Below are 26,758 nucleotides of genomic sequence, written 5' to 3' on the forward strand. Positions count from 1 at the left end.
GTTAAGTTGCCCAGTCTGGCCTCAAACTTGGCCATCCTTCGGCCTCAGCCTCCCAGGTAGTGTGGGTTATAAGCACATGCCACCATGCCCAGCCAGATTCATTCACCTGTAAAAGAACCAGTGACGGCTTTAATGCATATGGTGTCCAGAATGTGCATGAAGTGAAAACTGCTCATTTTCTTTGTGGCCTCCTGGTGTTGAAAACCCATGCAGACACTGCGAGGGTTTTGTTTCTGCCACAGTGCTGCCTGGTTTTGCACTGTTCAGCATGACCTCTGGAAATTCTGTGCTTCCTTAGTCAGGAGTGAAGAATCCCAGTCTCGGACAAGTCTGCAGTGACTTGTGACCAACTGTCTTTTGTTTGATATCTTTTGGCCAGTTATGTCACATGGTTTCACAGTCTTCATGTAGGAGTTCTATTTCCTGTCCAGAAGAGGATGGTGGGGTCTTAGGTCAGTTGTCTCAATGAAACGCTTTGTAGAGCTGAATGGGCATGTCCTGTGGTTGGGTCTCCTTCTGAGACAACAGGCGATGTCATTGGCGTTGTGGGACAGGCATGCAGGGCGAACCCACAAATGAGGGGTTTCCTAATAACAGATGAGATTTCTTAGAGGAGAGTAGCCTGGTGACTGGGCGTCTGTCTCATGTGCTGCCTTTGCAGGAAGCGGCTGTCGAGCCGCGAAGGCAGTCAGAGGAGCCGGGTGGGCACCAAGAAGCACTTTCCTCCACAGTCTGTGCCGAGGAGGGCCATTCCACTGTAAGGTAGGTGAAATTTGGATTTGGGGTTGCTAAAAAGATGACTTGGGGACAGGTTTATTTATGGAGGGTGAATACTGGGCTGACATGACTAGCTGTCCGGTTTTTCTCAAACCCTAAGTGACTGCTAACTGTGGATGATTTCTGGCACCCGTGATATCCTGGAGTTCTAAGCTCTGCTCAACTCATGTGCCTCGCAGAGAGGCATTGCCATGGTGGCTTTTTGGTTCTTAAAATAGGAGCTGTCTTTTCTGTATAGTTAGATGCTTTATGGGGACAATATGTAAAGTCCAGTTGCACACACTTGAAACTTAGTGCTTTATACAGAAGACTGGACTGAAGGGACACTTTAACCAATCCTGCACACAGCTGTGTTTGTGGGCCAAGGTCTCAGAATTGCAGTTGCATCTAAGGATTCTCATTCAGAAAGGAGAAGAACAAGCCTTCCTAAATGAACTGATTTAATGCATTAATTTTGAGCTTTAAAATAGAAGTCAAGTAAGTTGGTGGCAGCAGGGTGTCAGTGTTGCCTGCATGATTTTAGGAAGTTGCACAGGCAGCTGTTTAGTTGTGGGAGGATGGAATTTGGATTAAATACATAATATAATTTTGCCCTTCCTATGTGAATAGGACAGCAGAACAGAGTGTGCATCTTTGCAGAAGACGTGGTATAATCTTACTTTATAAGGGCTGATGGACGCATGGAAATAAGTATACAGATAGAGACCTGAGAGGATTTTCCTGTTGTCTTGGGAGTCTTGTATGATTGGTGCAATATTCAAATTAAATTCTGTCCTCAATCTCACAGTTCCTAAGTAGAAATAACCAGTTTAGATGTTTATTTTCAAGAACCTATGCGATGGGGTTTTATTACATTTGGCTTTAAACTGAATGCCATCAGCCTTATACAAAAGGATCCAATATTTACGAGACTCCGAGGTTACAGGATTAATACTGAGTGTGTGCCTGTGTAGGAAGCCCCTGCAATTACAGATCAGTCTGCGTGGCTAAAATGAACCCAGGGTAAGAGAAGCTGATGAATAATCCACCTACAGAACTTAGCAGTGTCTGAGAAGCACAATTACAGCTTTATTACTGTGGCTTCTGAGTGAATCACGTGCCCCCGCGCCAGCTGTGGTCTGTTTGCAAAGCTGGCTTCCAAGCTCTTCTGCAGTTGTGGGGCCAGCTGTGCGGTACATGGCTGGCAAGGGCTGTCGGCTGCCTCTGCACACACAGGCGCTTGCTCTGCTCCTGCACTCTGCTCCATGCCACGAGCACGTAAACTGCAGAGGTGGTTGGGTGTAGCTCCCCTGCTATGCATAGAGACTATCACAGCTAACAGTGATAATGTATGTATTATTTGTGTGCAAAGTGGCACTATCCATTCTGAAAGGGTCAGGAGGAAGCAAGGAGGGGCCATGTGCTTTTTTAAAATCATGGCTGTGACTTCCAGCAGACTACATAAACACGCTTCAGAAATTAGTTCCAGAAGACTTCTGCTTTTGAGCTACAAACCCAGCAATTTTCAGAATTGTTGTGTGTGTGTTTTTAAGAGTGGCAAGTCCCAATGAAATTCTAGAATATGACTATTAAAAAGTCATTTTTGGCTTTTCCCAGGGACTGTTTAATTTTCAGAAGAATTAGCAAGAAAGAATATGCTTGCAAAATTAAATGCAAAGTTGGCCGTGTGGTAATCCCAGTGACCTAGGAGGCCGAGACAGGAGAGTGGCAAGTTCGAGGCCAATCTGGGCATCTTAGTGAGACCTGGTCTGAAAAAGTAAAAAGGGCTGGGGTTTAGCTCAGTGGTAGAGCACCTCTAGGTTCAATTTAAAAAAAAGAAAAGAAAAATTAAATGTGAATAATAGAAATGAAATTTTATAATAAAGTTTATAATTATAGAAACAAAGTCTATAATATGAAGATTTAAAGATATCCAGTGTTGTACACAAGTTTAAAGTAAAACATGTAATGAATAAATTACTGACTTGATAACTGATGCAAAATAATAAATGGTTTTTGTTGCCTTCTGTTGGGAATAACATGAAGAACGTTAGGAATTATTTGTATTTACTGGCTATTCATCCAAGTCAAATGGAGATAACATCTTTTGTGAGGTTCAGGATCCTATAGAACCTGCCAGTGTAGGAGGGAAAGAATGGCACAAATATTTGCAACTGAAGGGGTGGCCCATAATTATAAATCTTTTAAACATTCCATGGTGCATCAGAAGTCAGAGGAGAGAGTGCTGTGGCATTTGGGCAGATTATGGTAGTGACTGGACTAGGAAGAGCTTGAACCCAAGGAAGCAGATCTAGTGGATTTGCCTCACTCCACCTGTTCTAACAGCCTGCCTCTCAGGTCCCATCTGCCTGGTCTTCCCCCAGCAGCTTTCTGAGGTTTTGCACCAGGTCCTCAAGTTCAGTCATTATAACAGCTGGGTCTGCTTCTTGCAAACACACCCTCCCCCTGGCTTGGGGTCCCTCCAAGGCAGGGTGTATTAGTTCCCAAGGGCTGCTGTAGGGAAGCATGAACAACAGACGCTGACCCTCTCATAGTTCTGGAGACTGAGATCAAGAAGTGCACAGCGCTGGTTTCTCCTGAGGCCTCTCCTTGGCTTGTAGACGCTTCTGTGTCCTCATGTGATCTTCCTCTGTGTGTGCTAATCTCCTCTTCATATAAAGACACTAGAGGGATTAGATTAGGACCCATCCTAATGACCTTGTTTTATTTTAATCATCCCTTTAAAGACTCTCCCTCTGAAATGCTCTAGTTTGAGATTTGGGGGGTTAGGACTTCAACATACTCATTTAGAAAGCAGTCACAATTCAGCCTATAGCCTTTGGAGGATGTCCCTGTTTCTCCCTTATGTCTTTATACTAACAAATTCTGTTGCTGTTCTTCTAAGCTCTCTCAGGAAGCATCATTTCATCATTGAGCTGAAGAGGTTTCACATTCACAACTCATGGGAAAACATTTTAAATGAAGGGAAGAGTGGAATTTGGCACAACCTGTGTGGAGGGCTTTACAGCAGTGTGTAGCTGCAGCCTTAGAGATGCACACCCCTTCTGGTTCTGTAATTGTACTTTAAGAGGTTACTTTAAAAATGGGTGCCTGTTCCAGTGGGAACAATGGCATCCTCTGCAGACTGGGATGGCACAGGGAGGACTGCAAGTCTCCTCTTCGGATGTATCTGCTACACCCTTCTCCTCTTTTCTGGGAGCTGCCTCTTCACTCTTGCTGGACCAGACTGATAGCTCCTGGAAGACTGAGATTTTTCTTTCTCATTTTGCAATACCCTGTATGTCACATAGTTCCTACACAAATTGAGTGCTAAATAAATGAATAAATGGTTGGTCGGATGAGAGGACTGGCGAAGGAACAGATGAATGAGTGAGCAGATGGATGGACCAGTCCTCAGATGGGTGGGTGAATGAATGGATGGGTACACGAATGGAGAGATGGATGGATGAGTGAGCTTTTAGATGGAAGGATCGGTGGGTGAATAAATGGATGGATATATGTATGTATGGATGGAGAGATGGGAAAATGAGAGGTTGGATGGAATAAAGGGTGGATGGGTGAACAAATAGGTGGGTATATGGGTGGGTGGGTGGGTGGATGGATGGAAGGGTAAGTGGTTGGGTGGATAAATAAATGAGTGCATGAATAAGTGCGTGACTAGATGGGTGGATCCATGGGATGTATGAGTAGGTGGGCAGATGATTGGGAGAAGGTGTTGGTGGATGTATGAATAGATGGATTGGTAAATAAATTGACCCTCCTTGAGTTAGTTTTTGATCATGGTGAGTAACTATCCACTCTTGCTACATTCTGTTTGCTGAAATTTTATTTAAGATTTTAGTCTGCATTGCTAGTTAAGTACAATAGGCTTTACTTATCTTTCTGCACTTGATTTAGAATCAAGAAGACATAAACATCTCAAAAGATGACTCGTTTTCTAGATATGCTACTTTTGAGTGTTGCTTCTCAAATTGGAGCATCTTTCATGAGCTTTGTGTTCTGGGAGGCTCTGGAAGATGGAGCTGAGCTGGGGGCGGCCCCTGGGCTGTGGGCTGGCAGTATCCCTCTTCCCTGACTTCTTTCAGCCACTTCCGCCTCCGCCTGAGGGAGCCACTGCCAAGCGCCAACAGGCTGGCACTAACCCCAGGCGTGTATTTTGTTGGTACAGATGGAAGGAGAGCGGAAGAATGAGAATATATCCTAAATCCCAATATAGCCACAAAACTGAGTACATGTGAAATAGAGGTCTTTAGGGAAAAAAAAAAACAACTTTGCTTTAATATAAAATTCATAAACTAAACCTGAGGGTTATCTTCTTGGATGTTTTCCCTGAGAGGTGACTAATGTGAAGACTGATTGTTCATTTATAAAACCAGCTCTGAGTAGAATTCAGAATAAGTAACAGGTTTATCATCCAAGCTCTACCCCATGTTTGTTGCTTCAGGACAGACATTTGTTATCGCTGGCCTTCAATTAGCTGAGGGGCAATTGAAGCTTTCCATTCTGAACTGCTTTGCTAGGTAATTATGCAGCCCATTCTGGATGAGTCGGGATAACAAGGCATTTTTCAGGGCAGAGCCAGCATCCCACAGAACTTCAGTCCCACGTAGTGCAATCCCCCAAGCAGGAGTGCTTTTTTTGTGCAGAGAACATTTGCAAGCAGGGCGCCATGATCCCTGAAATGACTGGCAGCAGCCATAGGAAGAAGGCATAGCATGAGACTAGTGTTTTTTTTTTTTTTTCCTGTCTTAATTTATAACTACATTTTCCCCTTGTATTTATGGTCTTGTGAACTTAAGAGACCTGGAGCCAGACAAGTGGCCAGAGTTTTGTTTACTTGTTCGTGTGCTCTTGTGACTCCTCATTATTTAGAAGGAAGAGTTCGTGGGGCCACAGTCTGAGGGCTGTAGGGTCTGGGGGTGAGAGGAGAAAGTGAGACCCACAAAGCACCATGTGGAGGAGGATGCAGGCAAAGGTAGGGTGAGACTCTTGAGCTGCATGCGGTGCCAGTGCTGAGAGAAACAGGAAGGAAATATGGATGGTGATTTAACTCTGGTATCTAAGTTCTGGGTGGGGCAGGGAAGCAGAGTCTTCTATAAGCAACATTTCTGATTGTGGCCTCTGCCTTCTGATTGGGTTCTGACGTAGAAAGCCATGCTGGGGGTGTAACTCAGTGGTATAGCACTTGCCTGGTGTTCGTGAGACCCTGGGTTCAAGCATCAGTCCCGCAGTCGGGGAAGTCTCATTGACATAGGGCGCTATAATCGTGCCATTTCCTTTAGCTCTTGAGTGACTTTGGGACTCTGGGCTGATGATTGCTCTTCCAAGAGAATCCACAGCCCTGGGGACAGCTGCTACTTCCTTCCCCAGTGCCCTGCCTCTGGTGACTACACAAGAACTCCCCTTTTACCCAGGTAAGTTGCCTGGAGTCTGTGATGGCCTCTTCCTGGATGGAGAAACTACAGTAGCTCCTTCTTACAGGAAGCCACTCTGGTCTCGTCTCTTCTTCTTTGACTGCTTGCTTTCACTTTCTTCAGTTGACCATGGTTGAGTTTGCCTGTAACCATGGTTTTTGCCTTTCTCCAGAAACCCACCTGTATCCATCACCTCCTATAGGTTCTTCCAGCTCACTTCTTTCTTTGTTGTGTTCTGGTTGAGTGCGGGGCACCCACTTGTAAGGCTGTAGGAATTTAAATACTACATGTGTATCTATTATTCATATTGGCAAAGTCATCGGCAAAGTCATCACTGGCCATTCCTGGGATCATCTTTGCCTTTTAATTCTGTGGTCTCTCATGGCTCATTGTTTATTAAAGGTGCTTTTGTCTTGATTCTAGAACAAAATTGTGAAATCAGGTTCCTGTTTCTTGAGTGGGACCCTTTGTGGCATCCTATTTCATAGATATTTATCTTATTTTATTTTATTTTATTTTATTTTATTTTATTTTATTTTGTGGTACTGGGGATTGAACCCAGGACCTCTGTATGCCAGGCAAGGTGCCCTTCTGCTGAGCTACATCCCCTGCCCTCATAGATGTTTTCTTGGCTTTCCTACTGTTCAAATGACAGGGAACTCCTTCATCAGGCCTGCAGGATCACCAAGTGTTTGCATTATAAGCACCTCATCCCGGAATTGTGAATATTGGCCATGTGGTCCCACTCCTGCAGAAGGTGCAGCTTTTAAGAGGGCATAATAGCAGGTGTGGTGGTATACACCTGTCATCCCAGCACCTTGGGAGGCTGAGGGAGGAGGATCACAAGTTGAAGGGCAGCCTCAGCAACTTCATAGACCATCTTAAAATAAACAAAATGGGCTAGGGATGTAGCTCAGTGGTAAAGCACCCCTGTGTTCAGTTCCCAGTACCCAAAACAAGAGCATTATAACAAGAATGGCCAGGCTGATAATATGAATGAGCCATGGTGTGAAGTGGGTGTTATAAAAGCAGAGAAAGACTCAAAGTCTGCCTTGCAGAGATAAGCAAGGTGAAGGGTCATGGAGGCAGCATCAGATGACCAGGGAGGATCCTGGCTCAGTTGACACATTCCTTCTATACTTTCCTACCACCCAGACATGCTTCAGCATCATTTGATTGGGAAATAGGCTCAAATTCAAGCAGCCTCTTTCTTTTGAGTTTGGGCATAGAAGCTTAAATGCAGTGGATTTTTCCTTGACTGCTTTCTACATGTACTAGCTTTTGTACATTAGAAACCAGCATGTCTGGTGATATCATTAGAGAATTGAGGGCCCACTGAGGTTAAGCTTTCTCACAAGACAACTACAGGGTTGTACAGGTTGTACATCCACACTGTTTGAGTCCGGAACATTCTCATCACCCCTGAATGGAAACCCTGTACTCATGTCACAGTCCCTCCTGAAATATGTTTAATTTTAATGCTCGACTTGAAAGAATCTCACAGACTCAGCATCTTAAGTGGGTGTTAGATTCTTGAAGTTAATCTCAGAAATTTACCCATTTTCTAAAGGGTCTACCCATGTGAAATAAAGAAGGAAAGAAGTTATTTTGTGTGGGTTTTTGTTTGTTTGTTTTGTTTTTTGGTGTTACCAGGGATTGAGCCCAGGGATGCTCCACCACTGAGCCACATCCCCAGCCCTTTTATGTATATTTTTTTGAGACAGGGTCTCAACTAAGTTGCTCAGGGCCTCACAAAGTTGCTGAGGCTGGTCTCCAACTTGTGATCCTCCTGCCTCAGCCTCCTGAGTCACTGGGATTATAGGCATGCACCACCACACCTGACTGGGAGAGAGTTCTTTGAGTCACCTTGTCCTCAACATTAAATAGAAACTACATTGAGCTATGGCCAAGTCCTTTCTAAGCCAGCACAGACCCAAGGGATTCCTCCAGGAGGACATCAGAGCCACAAGCATGTGCTAAGTCTATGTCCCCTGAGCCCTCCCACAGAGCTCACCATGACCTCCAGCCCTGCGAGGATCCAGGAGAAAGGAAGGAGATGGAAAGAGAGTGATTTGTGGATGGTGACAAAATGGTAGCCTGAAAGAACATTGAGCTCAGCTTTTCTCAAGCATAATACTTGGAGCAAGACCTGTGAACACTGGCTTTCTCATTTTGTTTGCCTATGACTTGCAAATTAGTTTTATGGTTATAGCTTAACAGCTATTTAAAAAGAAGGAAAATAAAACAGATTTTATTTAGACATGTTTAACAATAAAAATATTCAAAGCCACATAGCGCCTGATTCCATTTATATAAACTGGAATAGGCAAATCCATGAAGAGTAGATTAGTGGTTGCCAGGGACTAAGGATAGGGGGTGGGGGTGTGGAGACTGGTAATGAGGTTGAGGTTTCTTTTAGAGTGATGGAAATGTTCTGGAATTAGTAGTGATAGGTGCACCACTTGGTGAACTCCTAAAAACCAATATAACCTACCCATTCCAAGGGTGAATTTTATCTCAATTAAAAAAAAAAAAAAAAAAAAAAAAAAAAAACCTCCAATATGGGAATGCCCAAAAAAGCTATTTTTTACCTTAAAGTGGGTCTATGCATGAAGCGTCTAACTCAGAGGCTGACAACCTTTGCAAAGGATGCAGATGGTGAATATTTGGGCTCTCAGAAACACATATTCCTGGTGTGACTTCTAACTCCATCTTGCTGTGTGGAAGCAACCATTTTGTGGTTTGGTGTCTTCCCTGTCAGCCTGCGAAGAGGAACCCAGCTGGATTTCAGCCTCCATTTGTCCCTCAGCTGGGCACAGTACCCACACAACAGTCACAAGGCCTTCCTCTTCACCTTCCCAGTTTTCTGCCCATCTTTCCTAAGGCAGGAACCAAGATGAGCGAAACCTCTGAGCTCTGTGAGTCAGAGTCGTGGGTGTGGGCCTGTGGGACTCGCCTGGCCACCTGCCTCAGGTCCGTCTGGATTTCTCTGAGTCAGCCTGCCTCCTGGTTCCCTTTTACATCCTGTTTTACCTCTCACCAGGCCCACGTTAGGAACTTGAGCAGAATTTTGGAGTTCTGTGTCTTTAGATAGAACATCTCCAAGCTGCAGTGCAGCTTCTCTAGCTGGTTCTCGGGTGGGTGCCTCTCCCTTCTGCAGTCTCCCTCCAGGTTCTCTCCTGTTTTCCCTCTAGCAAGCAAATCCCAGGCTGCATTTCACATCCCACCTTGAACCACCTCCAGAATCGGTTGAGGAGGTTGGGTCTTGATGTTTATGATGTTAATGACACACTCCCTCCTGGGGCACGCCCGATCTTTGGGTATCCGATGGTGTAGGACCATAAAAGGTTCAAGGATCTAGGTGAGATTCACTTGGAGGAAGAGGTCAATGTGGAAGCCGAATGGCTTTCTCCTTTATGTGAAAGAATACAGGAAAACATCTTTCAACACACTGGTTTTGAGTTCCTGGGAAGCAGATACAGAGATGAAGCAACAGAAGAAAGGATTGTGTAACCTTTGGTTCAGCCAGGGGTCAGCAGCCTATGGCCCACAGACTGAACCTGGCCCACTGCTTCTTTTTGTAAATACACTGTTATTGGCATGCAGCCACACCCACTTGCTCACAGATTGCTTTCTCACTGTATGGGCACGGCTGAGTCCTTGCAACAGATAAGGTGCCCAGAGCCAAATGTACTTCCTATCTGACCATGTTCCTCCACAGCAAAGGTTTGGCAGCCATGTGGAATTTAGTCCAGGGGCAGAAAGGGTGGTCCTAATGAGTGTGCTTCTAGTGTATGTGGAAGTTTGCCTGGATGTTTTCAGAGAGGCTTTGCAGCCTGATATCCATTTCTCGTCATTTTCCTTCTCCTGGCCTCTGGTGTGGTGGTTTAATTGGGGGAAGTTGGCTTCATCCACCCGAGTACAGGAGGCTATGCGTGTTTGTAGCATGAGAATGTGCAGAGCTGTCAGTGCAGGTTCCTTGGGGATGCTCTGACATGTTGGCGACAGCATGGATGGGTTAGGGAAGATTGTCCTTGGACCACAAGGGCCAGGCTTGCCGCTCAATTCATGGGGAATGACTTGAAAAAGTAAGGTACAAGGCTTCACTAAGACGTCAGAGAGGTGAGGAGGGACAGATATTTTGGAATGTGAAGGTTCTAGGTGGTAACTTTGTTCCTTTTCGAGAAATTCTTGAAGGGTACAAGGGTTTTGTGTCAGTTAAAAGAAGATTTTCGTGTGATTTATCCCAATGATTTATGATTTAAAAGTCCATTTATTTATTTATTTATTTTAAATTTTGTCTTGAGACAGGTTGTGGCTAAGTTGCCCAGGCTGGTCTCGAACTTGGAATTCTGCCTCAGGCTCCCGCATAGCTGAAATTATAGGTGTCTGCCAGTGTGCCTGGCTGAACATCTTCATGGTATTAATACTACACAGTCTCTGAAAAGATTTGAGCACCTTGTAAGCCTGGATAATTAGGTCTCACTCTAAGAAACATGGAGATATGGGCACCCTAAATTATAAACATGGATATTATAAAGGTGCCTTCTCTTTAGAAATAATTTTCAGAGGATCTTCTTTAAGAATGCTTTCCTAGTCAGGTGTGGTGGTGCGTGCATGTAATCCCAGCAACTGAAGAAGGTCACACGTTCTCGGACAGACTGGGCAACTTAACAAGATTCTGTCTCAAAATAAAAAATAAAAAGGACTAGGGGTATAGCTCAGTGATAGCATGCTTCTGGGTTCAATCCCCAGTACTCCACCCCTCAAAACCATTCTTACATAGGCAGCACCCAGAGCGTGGACCAGAGCTGCCTCAAGGACTGGGGCAGGGAATAGAGAGGATGAGCCACCCTGCAGCAGCCCATGGTGCCAGGAAAGAAGGACATTCTCAAACACACATGCAAATAAGCCCAAGCACCACAACAAGGGTATGCCAAAGGGACACACAAGCCAACAGTGACCAAAGCTGGAACAATTTAAGAAACAAAATAAAGTAGTAGTGAGTGTGACCCAATGTGTAAAATGATTCCATGAGGCCATAGTACATACAGAAGTGATTGAATGAATTAAGAAATGGAGGGGCTGGGGAGATAGCTCAGTTGGTAAAGTGCTTGCCCTATAAGCACAGAGCCCTGGGTTCAATTCCCAGCGCTGCCAAAAAAGAAAAAAAAAAAGAAATGGAGAATAGACATAGCTGCCATGCAGAGAAATATCACATAATTTCTCAAGAAGATGGACTATAACTCCCCACACCTTCAGAAAGTGCATCCTTCTTCCAAATACACTATGGAAAGGAGGGTGGAAAGAGTAAGTTCAGTGGAGAAGTCTGATGTCTACTAACTCCACCAGGTAATCAAGGTTGATGTCAACAGAGGAAGACCTGCTGACAACATGTACGCTTGATATCAAATATGACAGTGGGACTTGACCTCCTTAATCTTTCCCCGGAAAATCCATAACCCAAGTCTAATCACAAGAAGAAAAATAATCAAACAATTCTCAGTTGAGGAACAGGTTACAAGATGCCCGAAGAATCATCCTCTAAATTGTCAAGGCTATCAAAAACAAGGAAAGGCTGGGAAATTGTCTGTCTTATTCTACTCAAGCTACTATAAAAAATAAATTGGTGGCTTATAAACCCGACATTTATTTCTGTGTTTTGGTGGCTGAGAGTCCAAGGTTAAGGGCCTAGCAGATTTGGTGTCTGGTGAGGGCTCACTTTCTGGTTCATAGATGAACATCTTTCCCATTTCCTCACATGGTGGGAAGGGCAAGGGAACTTTCTGGGCTCTTTTATAAAAGGCACTAATTCCATTTGTCAGGGCTCCATTCTTATGACCTTCCAAAGGCCCTGCCTCCTAGCTCCATTGTCTTCGGGGTTAGTGTTTTAACCATGCATTGTGTGTGTATTTGGCTGGGGGCAGGGGTTGGACTTTCAGTTCAACTTTTCAGTTCACTGTCACAGTAAAATGATCCTAAGGAGAATGATAACTAAATGCTGTGTGGTGCCTGAATGGGATCCCAGGACAGGAAAAAGAACATTAAGTAGAAAGAAAATCTGAATAACATGTGTCCTTTAGTTAATATTAACACACCCATGTTGGTTAATTAATTGTGATAAAGTGTTAGTCATCTTTCCATAATTATACCAAAATACCTGAAGTAATTAACTTATTAAAAGCAAAGGTTTATTTTGGATTACAGTTTGGGGAAGTTCTACTCCATGATCAAATGACCCTATCCCTTTGGGGCCTGCGGTGAGTCAGCACAGCATGATGGTGGTGTGTGGTGGAGCAAAACTGCCTGCCTCTATGACCAGCAGGCCAAAGAGAGAGAGAGGGACCAGGGTTCCATATTCCCCTTCAAGGGCATGTCCCCAGTGACCTAACTTTCTCCCACTAGGTCCCACCTCTTAAAGGTTCCAATTCTTCCCAATAGTGCCTTCCTGGGGACTGAATCTTCAACATATGAGCCTTTGTGGACATTCAACATCCATATAGTAGCACAGTATGCCATACTAATGTCAGATTTAGTAATTGGGGAAACTAGATATGTTATATGGAAACTCTTCTATTGTCAGTTTTTCTTTATAAATCTTTGACCATTTGAAAATGAACTGCTTGTTTTTAAATCCTAATTCTCATGAAACATTTTGATTTACTCCATTTCTAAGTACAGACAATGGCACAAAAGCAAACCTCAGTCAGCAGAAACTCAGCCTTCCAGTTGTAAATTTTGATCTCTTCCCAGGCTGTGATACACCCTGCGGTCCTTTCTTGAGGGTCAGGCAGCTGAAGTCTACAGTGTGCTGTGTTGCTAAGCTAGGATGCTTAGAGATGAGAGGTGCTCAATGGCATTTTCAACTTAAGGTATTTTCAATTTACAGCGAATTTATTGGGACACAATCCTATTCAAAGTTCTGTATTAGAGACATACCTTTTGAGACGTTAATAAAATAATACGTAGAGATGAAGAATGTTGGAAAGAATATAGGTTTTGAGGTTGAAACTCCAAATGAGGTTCAAGTCCTCATTGTGCTCAGGCTACCTAAGCCTCCCCTGGAAGACCAGGAAGTCCATAGCAGCCTTTCTTGCAGACTGCTTAAATGCTTAATGGATGTAACATGAATGGATCAGTGCACTGCTGAAGATCCAGTACATGGGGAGGAAAAAAAGTTACTTTTACTAAAATAGCAATAATCAGTAGAGAATGCAAAGTAGCATGTGTTGTTTGGTGAACTGACAGGAATCTGATTATTTGCTGTGAATTGTTGGGTGAGGTTGGTGCACAGCTGTAATCCCAGCAGCTCGGGAGGCTGAGGCAGGAGGATCACAAGTTCAGAGCCAGTCTCCGCAACAGTAAGAAGCTAAGCAACTCAGTGAGACCCAGTCTCTAAATAAAATGCAAAATAGGGCTGGGAATGTAGCTCAGTGGTTGAGGGCCCCTGAGTTCAATCCCCAGTATCCCCCCGACCCCAAATTGCTGTGGTTAAGAAGATGTAGATGGAAGCAGGTTGGAAGGAGAAAGTCCACCCTGACGACTGAACTCATGATTTGGAGGGTGGAGGCTCTCCTGTGGAAAAGGGTTCTTAGGAGCAGCAGTGGGGCAGTTGCGGCTTGCATGGGGACCATGGCACTGAGGTCTTGGGCTGTGCCAGGAGTGGAGGTGGGGCGCAGGGGCTTTAAATCCGGATCATTGTGAAGTGATGAATTGGGTGAGTTGGGGTCAGCCTGACTGCTTTGTCTTCTTCCCCAAGTGCCTAGCCCACAGTCAAACTTCTGGAACACTTGGTTGATTGGTGGATAGATTACATTCCTAATGAGTGTGTAATCAACACAAGAATATCCATAGACATGAAGTAGGCTACTGAGCGTGGTCTTCAACTTCATTATGGTTATGGAGATGAACCACGTATTACATATTATTACGTATTATTAAGAGTACTAAAATATTTAAAACTACCTGCATGATGTTAGTACTCTAGACTTTTCTTTTAAAAAAAAATTATTGATGCATTATAATTATACATAATAATGGGTTTGTTACATACTTATACATGCACATAACATAGTTTGGTCAATTTGCAGTAGGCTTTTCTGTGTCTCCCCTTTTTAAATATAAAAAGGGAAACCCCCCTCAAGTCTTTTGGGATTTAAAAGGAAAAGCCTTTTGGGGCTTAAACCTTGGAGCGTGGGGAACATTCCCCGAGGCCAGAAGTCTCTCAGTGGTGGAGGTGCGAGTTGCCGGAGCCTGCGTGAACTTGTCCATCATAAAGCAGCAGGCTGACACTGCAGCTGTTGCCAGCATGGCTTTGTGGCTCCTCAGTGCTGTCAGCAGTGAGATGCAAGGGCTGCGGTGGCAGAGGCAGTCTGCGGGTCCCTGAAGCATGTCGCTGCCTTCACAGACTGTGTGAGCGCCGATCCACTGTAGCAAGCACGAGGAGCAGGTAAGGGACTCCAGCGTGGGTTTCTCATTCCAGAGGGGGCTGGTTTAAAAATGCTTGTACTATTTGTTAGGGGCTTGTAGCTCCCAGTGGCTCTTTTGTTCTGCTGTCTTGAAGGGTAGGTTGCTTGTCAGCTCACAATGGCGTGGGTAAGATCTGGCAAGATCTGTAAACATTCTTATTGTTTATTGTTCCTCCTGAAGATGAAAAATAATGCAAATCAGGCTGCAGATTCTAGCAGGAGTTCTGCAAACGGGCACGTGTGTGCGCAGGCATGCTTGCTGTGCCGCATGTACGCCTGTGGATACATGCAGGTTTTTTGCAGCTTTGGTTTTCACAGTTGGCTAAACACTCATTGGAACTGGAAGGCTCAGCACCATTGTGACTACTGGTGGGACCAGAAGCCCTTGATATGTGGGACCTTTGCTCCGTGTGAGTTCTGCAGATGGGTGACCCAAGGGGGCTGGCTTGAAGGTACCAGCATCACATGAAGACCGTCTGCCTTGCCATTTCTTTTTTAATAGCAATAACAAGCATTCTCACTCCTGAGGCATTGAGTGTGGACATTAAAAGAAAACGGTGAGTCAGCCACATCCAAATGAGGGGGGGGAGTGGCGAAAAGAGATGTGCATGTTTGTTCATGAGAAATGTTCTGTGGATACATCCACAAGGTGCTTGCTGATGGCAGCGAAAAAATTTTACGTGGAGAAAATGGGATCGCTGTTAGTTCTTAGCATTTTCCAGTTCTTGCACTTTGCTCTTTGGTGTGATTGTGACAGTGTAGAGGCATGCCATTTCTTTAAGGTTCTTTCCATACATGTGTTTGGGTGGTTTTTTGGTTTGTCTTGCCTTCTATGTTGTGACAAAAGAAACACATTGTTCTTTGAGGCTGTTATTACTGGTGGTTGAATTGCCTTTACTGCACTGACAGGAGCTTTTGTGTGTGGAAGGGGATGCCATTTTCACAGGGAACTTACTGCAGAGATATGTACACACACATGCTCACGCTCTGTCTGGGTCTGCATCCACTCATGCATGGATGTAGGTGTCATTTTGAAATTCGTGTTTGGTGGTTGTGCGAGTGGAGAGGTAAAAAAGGAACAGGAGCTTGAAGAAAGGTTTTCAGAAACCTATGTGACAGCATTTGCAAACAAGCCTGCTGCCTATGGGCTGTCAAGATTTATAAAATGAATGAAAAAATAATATTTTAACGTGTCCATAAAGAACCAAAGATTTGTCATAAGATTTGATGAATGAGTGAATATTTTCCTTGCAATATAGAACCTTTGAGGGCATGTTCTACAAGTATTTTAGATGATTTTGTTGCAGAAAAGTCTTGCATCCATGGTAGAAAAAGGGATGTGTCTATACCTTGTTTTGTTGTACATAGTAGAAAAATTTATACTTTCTCTGTAACATACACATACATTAAGGAAAAACTTTGCAAGGGAATTCTCATTCTTAGAGGCGCACACAAAAGCATTCTTTTCCTAAGATGACTAAGAATAGTCATATGTGCGTGTTAACCATTAGGTGGCAGAAGGCTTCTGTTGCCTAGCTTAAGTGACCAATGACCCTAGTAAATGTGTGCTAACTGCTACTTGTTTTGCATGGACTGGCTACTCCCCCAAAATGTGCTTTGGATTTTGGACTTTGGGGACAGTAATATTTTATGTGACCTTTGGAAATATGTTTGCATGGCTTTTGACTACATTTATATGCATACACACACACACATATTATATATATATATTACATACATACATATGTGTATATATGTGTATGTCATGTGTGTATATATGTCAAGCATACACACAAATATAAATATAATAACCCCAGTGAGAAAGCTGGAGTTTTGTATCCACCCTATTCAACCATTGTCCCCCTGTCCTTGGACATTGGATTTTTCTAGCTGACTTTTCCTAGCGCAGCTTAGCAGCTAGGTCATTTCTGGGAGACTTGTAGCCATTCCTGGATAGCTGAAGAAATCCATGTCACTTAATGATTCACTGCTAATCTTTGCAAAGCCCTTTTTAAAAATTCTTGAAAGTTCATAGTACTTTTCACACGTATATCTTGGGTCTCAGAATGTGGGTACCAAGTTCATTTATGATGAAGCCGACTGGGGGTTTCTTCTGGGGATTGGATTGTCTCAGCTGGCTAATGGAGAGCTCTGGGTATAGGGTGGCTCATTTTCAATCAAGGTGGGTTTCTGCTCACTCATGAGAAAAGGTTGTAGGGGTAATCACTGCTTAAATAAAGAACATCTTTAGACACAAGATGCCAAAGCTATTATTTTATTAACTTTCTCATCCCTTACCCAGTGTGCTAACATTATAGTGAGAAGGAATTTCACTTTGGGGATGGGGGTGGCACAGAGACCACCAACTAGTGGTCCACCACTGACAGGCTTGGGGCTTGAGTGTAGCTCAGCTTATATTGGCAGAACTTGCAAGTGGTCTGAGCTTTCTGATCCTGTTTCTTCTTCTGCAAAGTAAGAAACTTGGATTAAAATGTGTCTAAGATCCTTTTCAGCCAGAGTTTTTTATTCTTAGGAAAAGAAGTCAGGGATCTAAATTCCCCTTAAAATTATATATCCAGCCCCTTGGTTACATTGCTTTGCTCATTGGCTGTCATCATTCACGTGAATGGAAACCTATAAATACATATGAGACACACATGTATGTTTAATATCATTGATAAGTGGGTGCAAGTAAAATTACCCCTTATTAGCAGACCCAATTTTCTACCAACAGGCCCTTATTGAAGGCAGTTAAACCTCCTTGGGTGTTCTGTGGCAAATACTCATAAGGTCAGCTCACAGGTGAGCTTCTCCTGGGCATGACTTGCAAGAAATCTGATATTTAATTATTTTGTTAGAAAATCTAGCCAGTGGACCTTTAAATGTATTTGGAGGCGATTAAAGGGGGAATAGCTAGAAATTCTAGGAAGATGTTTAACATTTACACACATTCCTACATATGTGTATATGTGTGTAGATATATGTGTGTATGTATATATGCATATACGCACTACAGAGAGACACTTTCTGTAGTAATTAAATATATAAATCCAGGAAATAATTGAATTCTATTGAGTACAAAACCTATTTCCTAATATGGTTCAGCTGAATAGCAATCTGAGATGTGAGGTTTTTTCAGAATTTGGGGTCACATGTGATTGTGATAGAAGGAAGACACATGAAGCATTTTACTAATTAAAACCTTTCTATTAAGAATATATGGATGGGGCTGGGATTGTGGCTCAGTGGTAGAGCACTTGCCTGGCACGCATGAGGCACGGGGCTTGATCCTCAGCACCACATAAAAATGAAAAAATAAAGGTATTGTGTCCATCTACAACTAAAAAAATATATTAAAAAAAAGAAGAAGAATATATGGACAGCCGGGCACAGTGGTGCACAGTGGTGCCTGTGATCCTAGTGGCTCGGGAGGCTGAGTCAGGAAGATTGCAAGTTCAAAGCTAGCCTAAGTAACTTAGCAAGACCCTATTTCTAAATAAAATATAAAAAGGGCTGGGGATGTGGCTCAGTGGCTAAGCACCCCTGGGTTAAATCCCTGGAACCAAAACAACAACAAAAAAACCATGCATACACACACACACACACACACACACACAAACGTTCTAGAAAGCAAAGTGAGGGCATTAAAAATCACCCTTGTTCCTGTCACCTGGAGACTCCACTGTGCAATACAGAAGGCTGTCTCCTTTGAAGCCCTTTCTCAGTGCGGTTACACATTTTCACACATACAGTCCTGCTACAAGTAGGGTATGAAAACTGCCTTTAAAAAGTTGGACATTTATGATATGTTTTATTCTTTTTTGGTGGGGGTTCCAGGGATTGAACCTGGGAATATTCTACCACTGAACTTTTATTTTATACATATACATATACATATATGTGTGTGTATATGTATATATATATATATATATATATTTATATATATATTTTTAAGACAGAGTCTCACTAAGCTGCTGAGACTGGCCTTGAACTTGCTATCTTCCTGCCTCAGTCTCCCGAGTGGGACTGCAGGCATGTGCCACCACGCCTGTCTTGATGCATGGCATGACCACCCAGTGTTGATAATGTGCACATTTAGGACTGCTTCTAGTCTGTCATGATTATAAATAACACTCCTGTGAACATCTTATAGTGAAATATTTGTGCTCTTCCATGCCAGTTTCCTTAGGATAAAAATCTAGACTTGAAATTGGCAGGCATTTAGGAGGTGGTGCCTTGTTGCTGTCTATAAAGTGTGCCTATGGTATAGGCTTCAGCCACCAACACCTAGGAAGTCCTGCTTCTCCTACAACTTTGTTAATATTAGACATCTTAAAAATCCTGTGGCTTGTTAGGCAAAAACATTATTTTATTTTTAACATACAATTATTCATTGACTAGTAAAGTCAAACTTCTAATGCATTAGCAATTTGTACTTGTGTCTGTGTGGGTGTGTGAGACTATTCACACTTGTGTTCATTTTCCTATTGAAGGTGGGCCTTTCTTGATCATTGTCATTTAGGTTACAAATACATCTGTGTAGCATGTTGGGTGCTTTTCAAACATTTGTGATTGGCTAGGGCTAGTTTTTTGTTTTTTGTTTTGTTTTTTAATAATAAAGTGCATCGAATTGTCCTTTCGTGACCCTTGCACCTGATGGCTTTGTGTAGCTAGCTCTGTATTTTGGTGACCACCAGCTTCTGGTGATTGTGTATTACTGTTGCTGGTCTCTGGTTGCTGTTTGTACTGCAGAAAGTGTAACCACCCTTGGCTGTGCAGTGCAGATTCTCTAGAAGGTATAGACTTTCCTCTGAAATTATATCCAGTACTTTGCAAAGAAGGTAAAGATGCTAAGGAAGAAAAGAAACCAGGGTTTCAGATAAATATGTCATAGAAGGAAAAACTCAAGTCAGAAGACGAATGTCTGAATTCTAGCACAGATTATTGAGCAAGTTAATTTGTGAAACACTGGTGGAGTACTCTTTTGTGACAGGAGAGTGACACGTTCTCTTTCATGCTTGCGCCATGTAAGGGAAGTTGGCAGTGAATTGTCTCTGCTAAAGAGTTTAGAAGTGACCAGCTTTGTTTTTACATGTCCCTTTTTGCTCTGACTGGCAGGAGACCCGTGGTCTCAATTGAGGCACAACTGTGGTCCCTACATACAGTCCAGGTTCCCCTTTTTTGGCCAGTTTCACATGTTCCTTTCTGCTTTTTGTTTACATTATAATGGTTTTCACTGAATATTTCTATGTTTATTTTAATGCTGGTGTTGTGTGTTTATTTCCCCTGGGTAAACTACCTCAAAAGGTTTGCTCATTCAGAGTGTGTAAATTCATAAAGCAAAACAGAAGTGGTCATGTAACTGTAGGTACAAACACAGTCTAAAGAGAAAGGGGCTTCTCAATTCCAGTTAATATTTTTGTTACAGATATCATTTTATGGGAAAATGTAATTATTTCTAATTACCCTTAATAGGCAAGTAAGCCTAACTGAGTCTGTCCGTTGGATTTCTGCAGTAATGATGTAAATGTCATGTTAAATTGGAAGAGGGCTGTAAGATGTGTTAAACAGCTATTTATTGCTATGACCGAAATACCTGACATCAACAACTTAGAGGAAGAAAGATTTATTTTACCTCACATTTTCAGAAGTTTCTATTCATGGTCAGCCAGCTCCATTTCTCTGGGCCTGAAATGAGGCACAATATCATGTCAGAAGAGTATTGGGGAGGAAACTACTCAGCTCATGGCAGCCAGGCAGTAGAGAAAAGAGAGCAAGCTGGCATGCAAGGCAGGAACCAGGGACAAAATGTAGTCCCCAAGGGCACCCCTCCCCCTGTGACCTACTTCCTCTAACCATACCCCACCTTCCTACAGTTACCACCACCTCCCTGTAGTCATTCTGCTATCAATGGTTTAATTCACTGATGAGGTCTGAGCCTCATGATCCAGTCACTTCCCTAATGCCCCATTTCTAGATATTGTTGCATTGTGGACCAAGCCTTCAACACATGATCTTATGGGGTACATTCCAAACCCATAACATAGCAATTCAGCTTGACCTGACTACAGCCATCTTGAATCATTACTGTCAGTTTCCCCATGTACTTCCTCAGCATACCATAAATACCCAGAACCTTAGAATAGTATGTGGAGCTTTATGACTGACTGGACCCTGGCTCTGTGATGTACCTGACTCTTTTATATTAGCCTAAGATATTAGCAATAAGATAAGTTACATTCCAATCAAGATGAAGTCGCTTTTGTCCTAACCCCTAAATATGTCCTTTCTGACCCAAATAGCAGGGATCCAACAGGTTTTGCTATTGCCCATCACTACCTTTCTGTTGATAAGCCTCCCAGTAAATCGCACTTTGCATAGTCGCACTTTGGGCAGATTCTCATATACTTGGACTAAGTTCTTTCAGAACAGTGTTTTCCAATAAAACTTTATCTATAATATTGGGTATCAGTGGGGATTTGACTCTGGGCTCTAAATTTGCAATCCTGTGGTCTAGAAGGTATTAATTTTAAACATCACAAATTTGTACAATAGCTTATTTCAATAATCATTATGAAGGACATAGACAATGCTAGGAGAAAGGATACAGAGGAGACTATGTGATAAGGGGGTTCCAATGAGTGCAATGATTGACTTTTTTTTTCTTTCTTTTTTGAGGGGAGGGTACCAGAAACCAGATCCCAGGGGCACTTAACCACTGAACCACATCTCCAGCCATTTTTGTATTTTTTGTTTTGAGACAGGGTCTCACTAAGTTGCTTAGGGCCTTGCTAAGTTGCTGAGGCTGGCTTTGAACTCGTGATCCTCCTACCTCAGCCTTCTGAGCTGCTGGGATTACAGGCATGTGCCACTGTGCCTGGCACCAATTAATGTTTTAAAACTATGATTTTATAACTTTTCCTGGTCACTTTTTAGTTGGTTCTGGGAGCAGTGGTCCATCCTTGTGAACCCGAATGGAACTCCACAAACTCCTTCTGAAGCCATTCTGGGAGGAGGAATGTGAACAGGTCCCTCCTGGCCTGCTTCCTGGGAGCATTCTTACAATTTTTGCAGATGATGACTTGCAAAAATCTCAACCATTTCTGCAGACGATAATGATTAAATTTGAGAGAGAGGTGTGCTGAGCCTAGGATTAAAACATCAGGGAAATAACTTTCAAAAATCAAATGTAGTGGGCAGAAAAGTGGGAGAGAAGGAATCTGGGAGAGGAGGTTTTATAAAGCAGAGATTTTGAATGCCTGCATGGCATCTAAATTGCCTACAAGGCTTGCCTTGAAATAACAGATTCATAGGAATGTCATCTGTCCCTCACTGTTCCTACCTCTACCCAGACTTGGCCTTCTGATTGAGTAAGTTTGGGGAGAGCCCAGCTCCTGTGATCCTTGATCTTGGGATCAAGAATGAGGTTTTTTCGCTGGGGAGATAGCTCAGTTGGTAGAGTGCTCGCCTCACAAGCACAAGGCCCTGGGTTCAATCCCCAGCACCACAAAAAAAAAAAAAAAAAAAAAAAAAAAGAATGAGGTTTTTTCGCTGTAGAAAGAAAAGGCCCCTTGAAGCAGATTCTCAGAACATGTATCCTAAAAGTGTATAGTCACAGTGGTATACTTGAACACTTAGTCACAAATTGTAATCTCCAAATCTAAACTGGTACAGTGGCAAACACCTGTAATCCCAGTGGCTTGGAAGGCTGAGACAGGAGGATAGCGAGTTCGAGGCCAGCCTCAGCGATTTAGTGTCTCAAAATAAAAAGGGCAGGGGATGCAGCTCAGTGGTAGAGTGCCCCTGGGTTCGTTCCCAGTACTGCAAACTAACCCCTGCCCTAAACAAAAAGAAAAAAAAAACAAAAAACAAAACCCAAAAACAACAACAACAACAACAAAACCACCATTACCACCTCCACCACCACCAAAAAACTCCAAATCTAGGCTGGACATTATGGCACATGCCTGTAATCCCAGCTACTTGAGAGACTGAGGCAGGACGATCACAACCTAGGTAACTTAGCAAGACCCTGTCTCAAAATAAAATGGCTTGGATATGGCTCAGTGGTAGTGTACCCTTGGGATTAATTACTAGCACCATGGGGGTGGGGGGTGGGGGATCCTCCAAATCTAAGAAATCTTTATTACTGATTGCTAACCCCTCAAGAAGTCAGTGTCTGTTAATTTGCTTTTGGATCATCTGCAATGGGAATTTCTCTTTTCATCTGTTGTCCCCACCCCCACTCCCTTCCCTTAATCACAAATGACTTATCAGTCTGTCTAATTCAACTTCATTATTGTTTGGCATCCAAGTCCCTGCAAGCAAAAATAATACCCCAAGGAAGCTGCAAATCTTTTTATCCATCTGTGAAGACATTGAAGAAATAAAATTCATCTGATTTTCTCAAGTAATTTCTTTTCCCATGTGGCTTTAGGATCTTGGAAAGAGCCTGTTTGGGCCTGATACAGAGAGGGAAGCTGTGGCATAGATCTGGTAGTAAAGAACTAAGTAGCTAATGGTGACTCGAGGGTTATGTTCTCCCAGAAGGTCATTCTGCAAGACACAAGAGTTTGAACAGAACCTATGGATACAGCTCTCTCTTTGTCATCATTAGCCCATTTGTGTATTCAGTAAATACAGGTTGATCATCCCTGACCCCAAAATCTGAAATCTGAAGTCCTCCAAAATCTGAAATATTTGGAGTATTGACAAGCTGCCACAAGTGGAAAAGGCCTGTACTTGACCTCACATCATACTGCGACGGTCATAGTTAAAATGCAGGCACACTAAAAATGATCCTATACGATTACCTTTGGACTCTGTTATGGTTTGGGTCTGGAATGTCTCCCCAAAGCTCATGTGTTAGGGAATATACCAGTGTTTAGAGGTGGAATGGTTGGCTCATGATGGCTCTTCTCACGAGTGGGTTAGTACATCCACATCCATCAGTGGACTACTGGGAGGTGGGACCTAGTTGAAGAAAGTAGATCACTGGCAGGGGAGAGGGTTTATCTTGTCCCTCTCTACTTCCTGCTGCCATGAACTGAGTTGCTTCCCTCTGCCACAGTTGACTGTGGACTGAAGATATGAGCCAAAATAAATTTTTTCTCCTTGGTTGTTCATGTCAGGTATTTTGGTCACAGTTATGAAAAGCTGACTAACATAGGCTGTGTGTGTAAGTTTTATAGAAAACATAAATTAATTTTGTGTTGAGACTTGGATACCATCCCTGAGATGTCTCATTATGTATATGCAAATATTCCAAAATCCAAAACACTTCTGTTCCAAGCCTTTCCGATAAGGGATCCTCGGACTGTATTGTTTCATGCCTGGAAACTGGGCATACAGAGATGAGATAGCCCCTACCTATGGCTATTCCTGCTCTGGGAAGTCCTGTGGTAAGTCGGCATTTCTAAGAAGAGTTGGCCAATGCCATTATTCTTGGGTGCTCGTGCCATTGAAATGTTTGTCCACTCGTTGATCAGTTGCTTAGTTGGCTGCCTCTCTTGGGCTCTGATGTCTTCCCCACCATCTCCTTTCCCCACTCATTTGGCATTTATGGGGCACTGTGTTGATAAGAGCCTTCTGCCCATTCTTCACCAAGGAGTTGTTGGTCTGTAAGAACAAGCCGGGATGTGAGAAGGGCAGGGGAAAAACCAGGGGCTCATCTGGGAGACGTGTTCATGGAGCAGTGTGGGTGTCCTATCTTTTTAGCTGCCTGACTCCTGTCCAAAGGTCCAGTGGCACTGTTGCTCTTCAGCAGTGCCTGTCGCATCTTACGAGGCTGAAGGGTAGATGAGCTTTCATGATTTCTGATCAAGTCTGCATTTTACAAAATCACTTTTATTGATACCCACAACCAGTGGAAGTGTTCTTTCTCTATTCTAACCTCAAATTGTAAATGTTCAACTCTGGATAACATTTGAGACATTGAGTAGTCCGTGTCTGCCATTCATGGAAGTCTGGCTCTGGGTCTCACCCCAGTTGTCCCACGAGGTAACCAAGCTCTGTGTACACCATTTAGGCTACAAACTCTCAAGTATGATTCTTGGACCACCACAGATGCAAAAATACCCCCGTTGCTATTCTTGACAGTATGCTGATGGACACTCTATGTGTGTATGGCACAAGTTGGCATTTTGCATCATAGTTAAGTGAAAGGAGGAAGGAATTCCGTTTTGTCTTTGGAAACACGTTCACTCTGTTTCTCTTTCTTTTGCTAAGATAAGGTGACTCCATTGCCCAGAGTTCTTTCGGTGTGCTTGGCACCTACAGTCACCCCTCAACTGGCTGGCGTGGACTGCCTTGAGAATGCCCTTCCCAACTTGGAAGACTGGACTGTTCCACATTGGGCGGATTGTGTTGTTTTGGGAAGAGGTTGTGTATAGTGTTGGTGTCATGGAGACCTGCACCTGGGTCTGCTCCACCACAGAGTAACATTTTTGTCTTAGGTATTTAGCCTAGAACCTGGTTTTTAGAAACCCCACACCAGTCCTCCCACGTCATGGGCTTTATGTGCCTCGAACGCCCATGGCTTCCCCATGTGGTATGGGCTGTGATGATGGTGCACAGGTGAGTTCATGAAACTTTCTAAGGCGTGGTTGCTGATCAGATGTCACATAGCTGGTTCATGATGAATATGATTGGAAATGGCTGCCCAGTGAGACCCCAGATCAGATGGGGCCCATACGTTACAAAGGTCTCAGACACCAGAGTGCCTCAATGCCAGCATTTCTGTGACCATGTCCACAGGATCAGTATGGCCTCTGTATCCTTATCCCATCATTGACACCAAAAGTGGTTAGGAAAGGCGGACCCTGTGGTGTGTGTTCCTTAAGTCTTCTGAAAGATTCAGACATTTTCTCCATCCTCCTTGATGAACACAATTGTAAACCCTACTCTAAAAGAAATGGTGAATTAGTGGAGCGATTACAGAGCAGTCCAAAAACTGCTGGGACTATTCCTACACAAGATCATTTCACTGAGGACTTAACCATGTGTGTCTTTTGGGGGAAAAATGCAGTTTCTCTCCTTAACATCTGGACGCCCCCCCCTTTTGTTTGAAAGTGATTGACGGCAACAAGTGCATTTACGTGTCTAATGGGCATGCAGATGACAGCATTACATGATGCATGGTTTAAATAGTGGCCTGCCAGGCACCAAAGAAAACAGCCCAGCCCCCTGCCCTCTCTGTGGAGGTGCCTAAAGTCCAGTGAGGAGTGGAGCCAGGGCAGGGGAACAATAAGATAATTTGGGAGTTTGATGCTAGGGCATGAGCTGGAGGTGGGACTTGTGGGTAGGAGTTAGTTGGGCAACGGAGGTGGCTGCAGACAGCAGAAATGAAGACTTAGAAATGGCCCAGTGCTTTTGATACTGGGAATGGGAACTTTTGACTCAGGACTGTAGGAACCAGAGAAAGCCAAGTGAGTGTGAACACACACAGGCAAGACTTTAATTAGGACTTCAACTGGAGCGAGACAGAGGGGACCAGGCTACTCTTCAAATCAAGGGAGATGCAGACCTTTATGGATTTTTTCTGGGTGGGCTAATGTCTAGTAATTTCCATTGGTCAGGGACATTGTTTTATTTTTTCTGTGCAAACATCCCCGTCTTGAGGAAGGGGTGGTCAGTTTATCCCAGGAGCTGTTGTGTTCCTTCTATTGGTGCCGGCATCCTGCACAAACTTCTTGGCCTGTGCTAAGGTGGGGCTGTGGTAGCTGCTGAGAGGGCACACGGGTGGGGGTGGAAGAAAACATCATACTTTTAACAGGTAACAGGGTAAAAACCCAGAAATATGCGTGCCTCTGCCCTTTTGTGGTCATCCCCAGTGGTCTCATTCTCTGATTTAGTTTATCTTAGAGTCTTGGCAAAGGTTCTCTGGATTTTATGAGCACCTGGTTTCTGTGGTTGGTGAGATTGTGAGAAAGGAGTGGGGGTAGGAAAGGACATGCAGCATGCTTTTATTTGGTAGTTTAGGTAGTAGGTCATGAGTTAAGGCCTTGGGAGTGCATCTGCCTTCTGTCCCCTGACTCTCATTTTCAGGGAGCATGTGGTGAACAGATGGAGTCTGGAAATAAAAGAGTCACCTCTCCTATA

General features: G+C 43.5%; 1 protein-coding gene across 4 annotated transcripts in view; it reads left to right on the top strand.

Annotated features, from left to right (window-relative positions):
* Shroom2 (shroom family member 2) overlaps positions 1–26,758 on the top strand; it is a 78,443-nt gene that overhangs the window by 32,795 nt on the left and 18,890 nt on the right. For 2 of the 4 annotated variants that reach the window (XM_047537429.1, XM_047537430.1), the window contains exon 5: positions 662–762. In XM_047537429.1, coding sequence (XP_047393385.1) covers positions 662–762 — 101 coding nt within the window. Of the gene's footprint in view, positions 1–661; positions 763–14,536; positions 14,641–15,076; positions 15,217–26,758 lie in introns of those variants that run through there. The other 2 variants (XM_047537433.1, XM_047537431.1) reach the window with 2 other exon arrangements.

This window comes from Sciurus carolinensis (genome assembly GCF_902686445.1).
Source record: "Sciurus carolinensis chromosome Y unlocalized genomic scaffold, mSciCar1.2 scaffold_425_arrow_ctg1, whole genome shotgun sequence".
Lineage (NCBI taxonomy): Eukaryota > Metazoa > Chordata > Mammalia > Rodentia > Sciuridae > Sciurus > Sciurus carolinensis.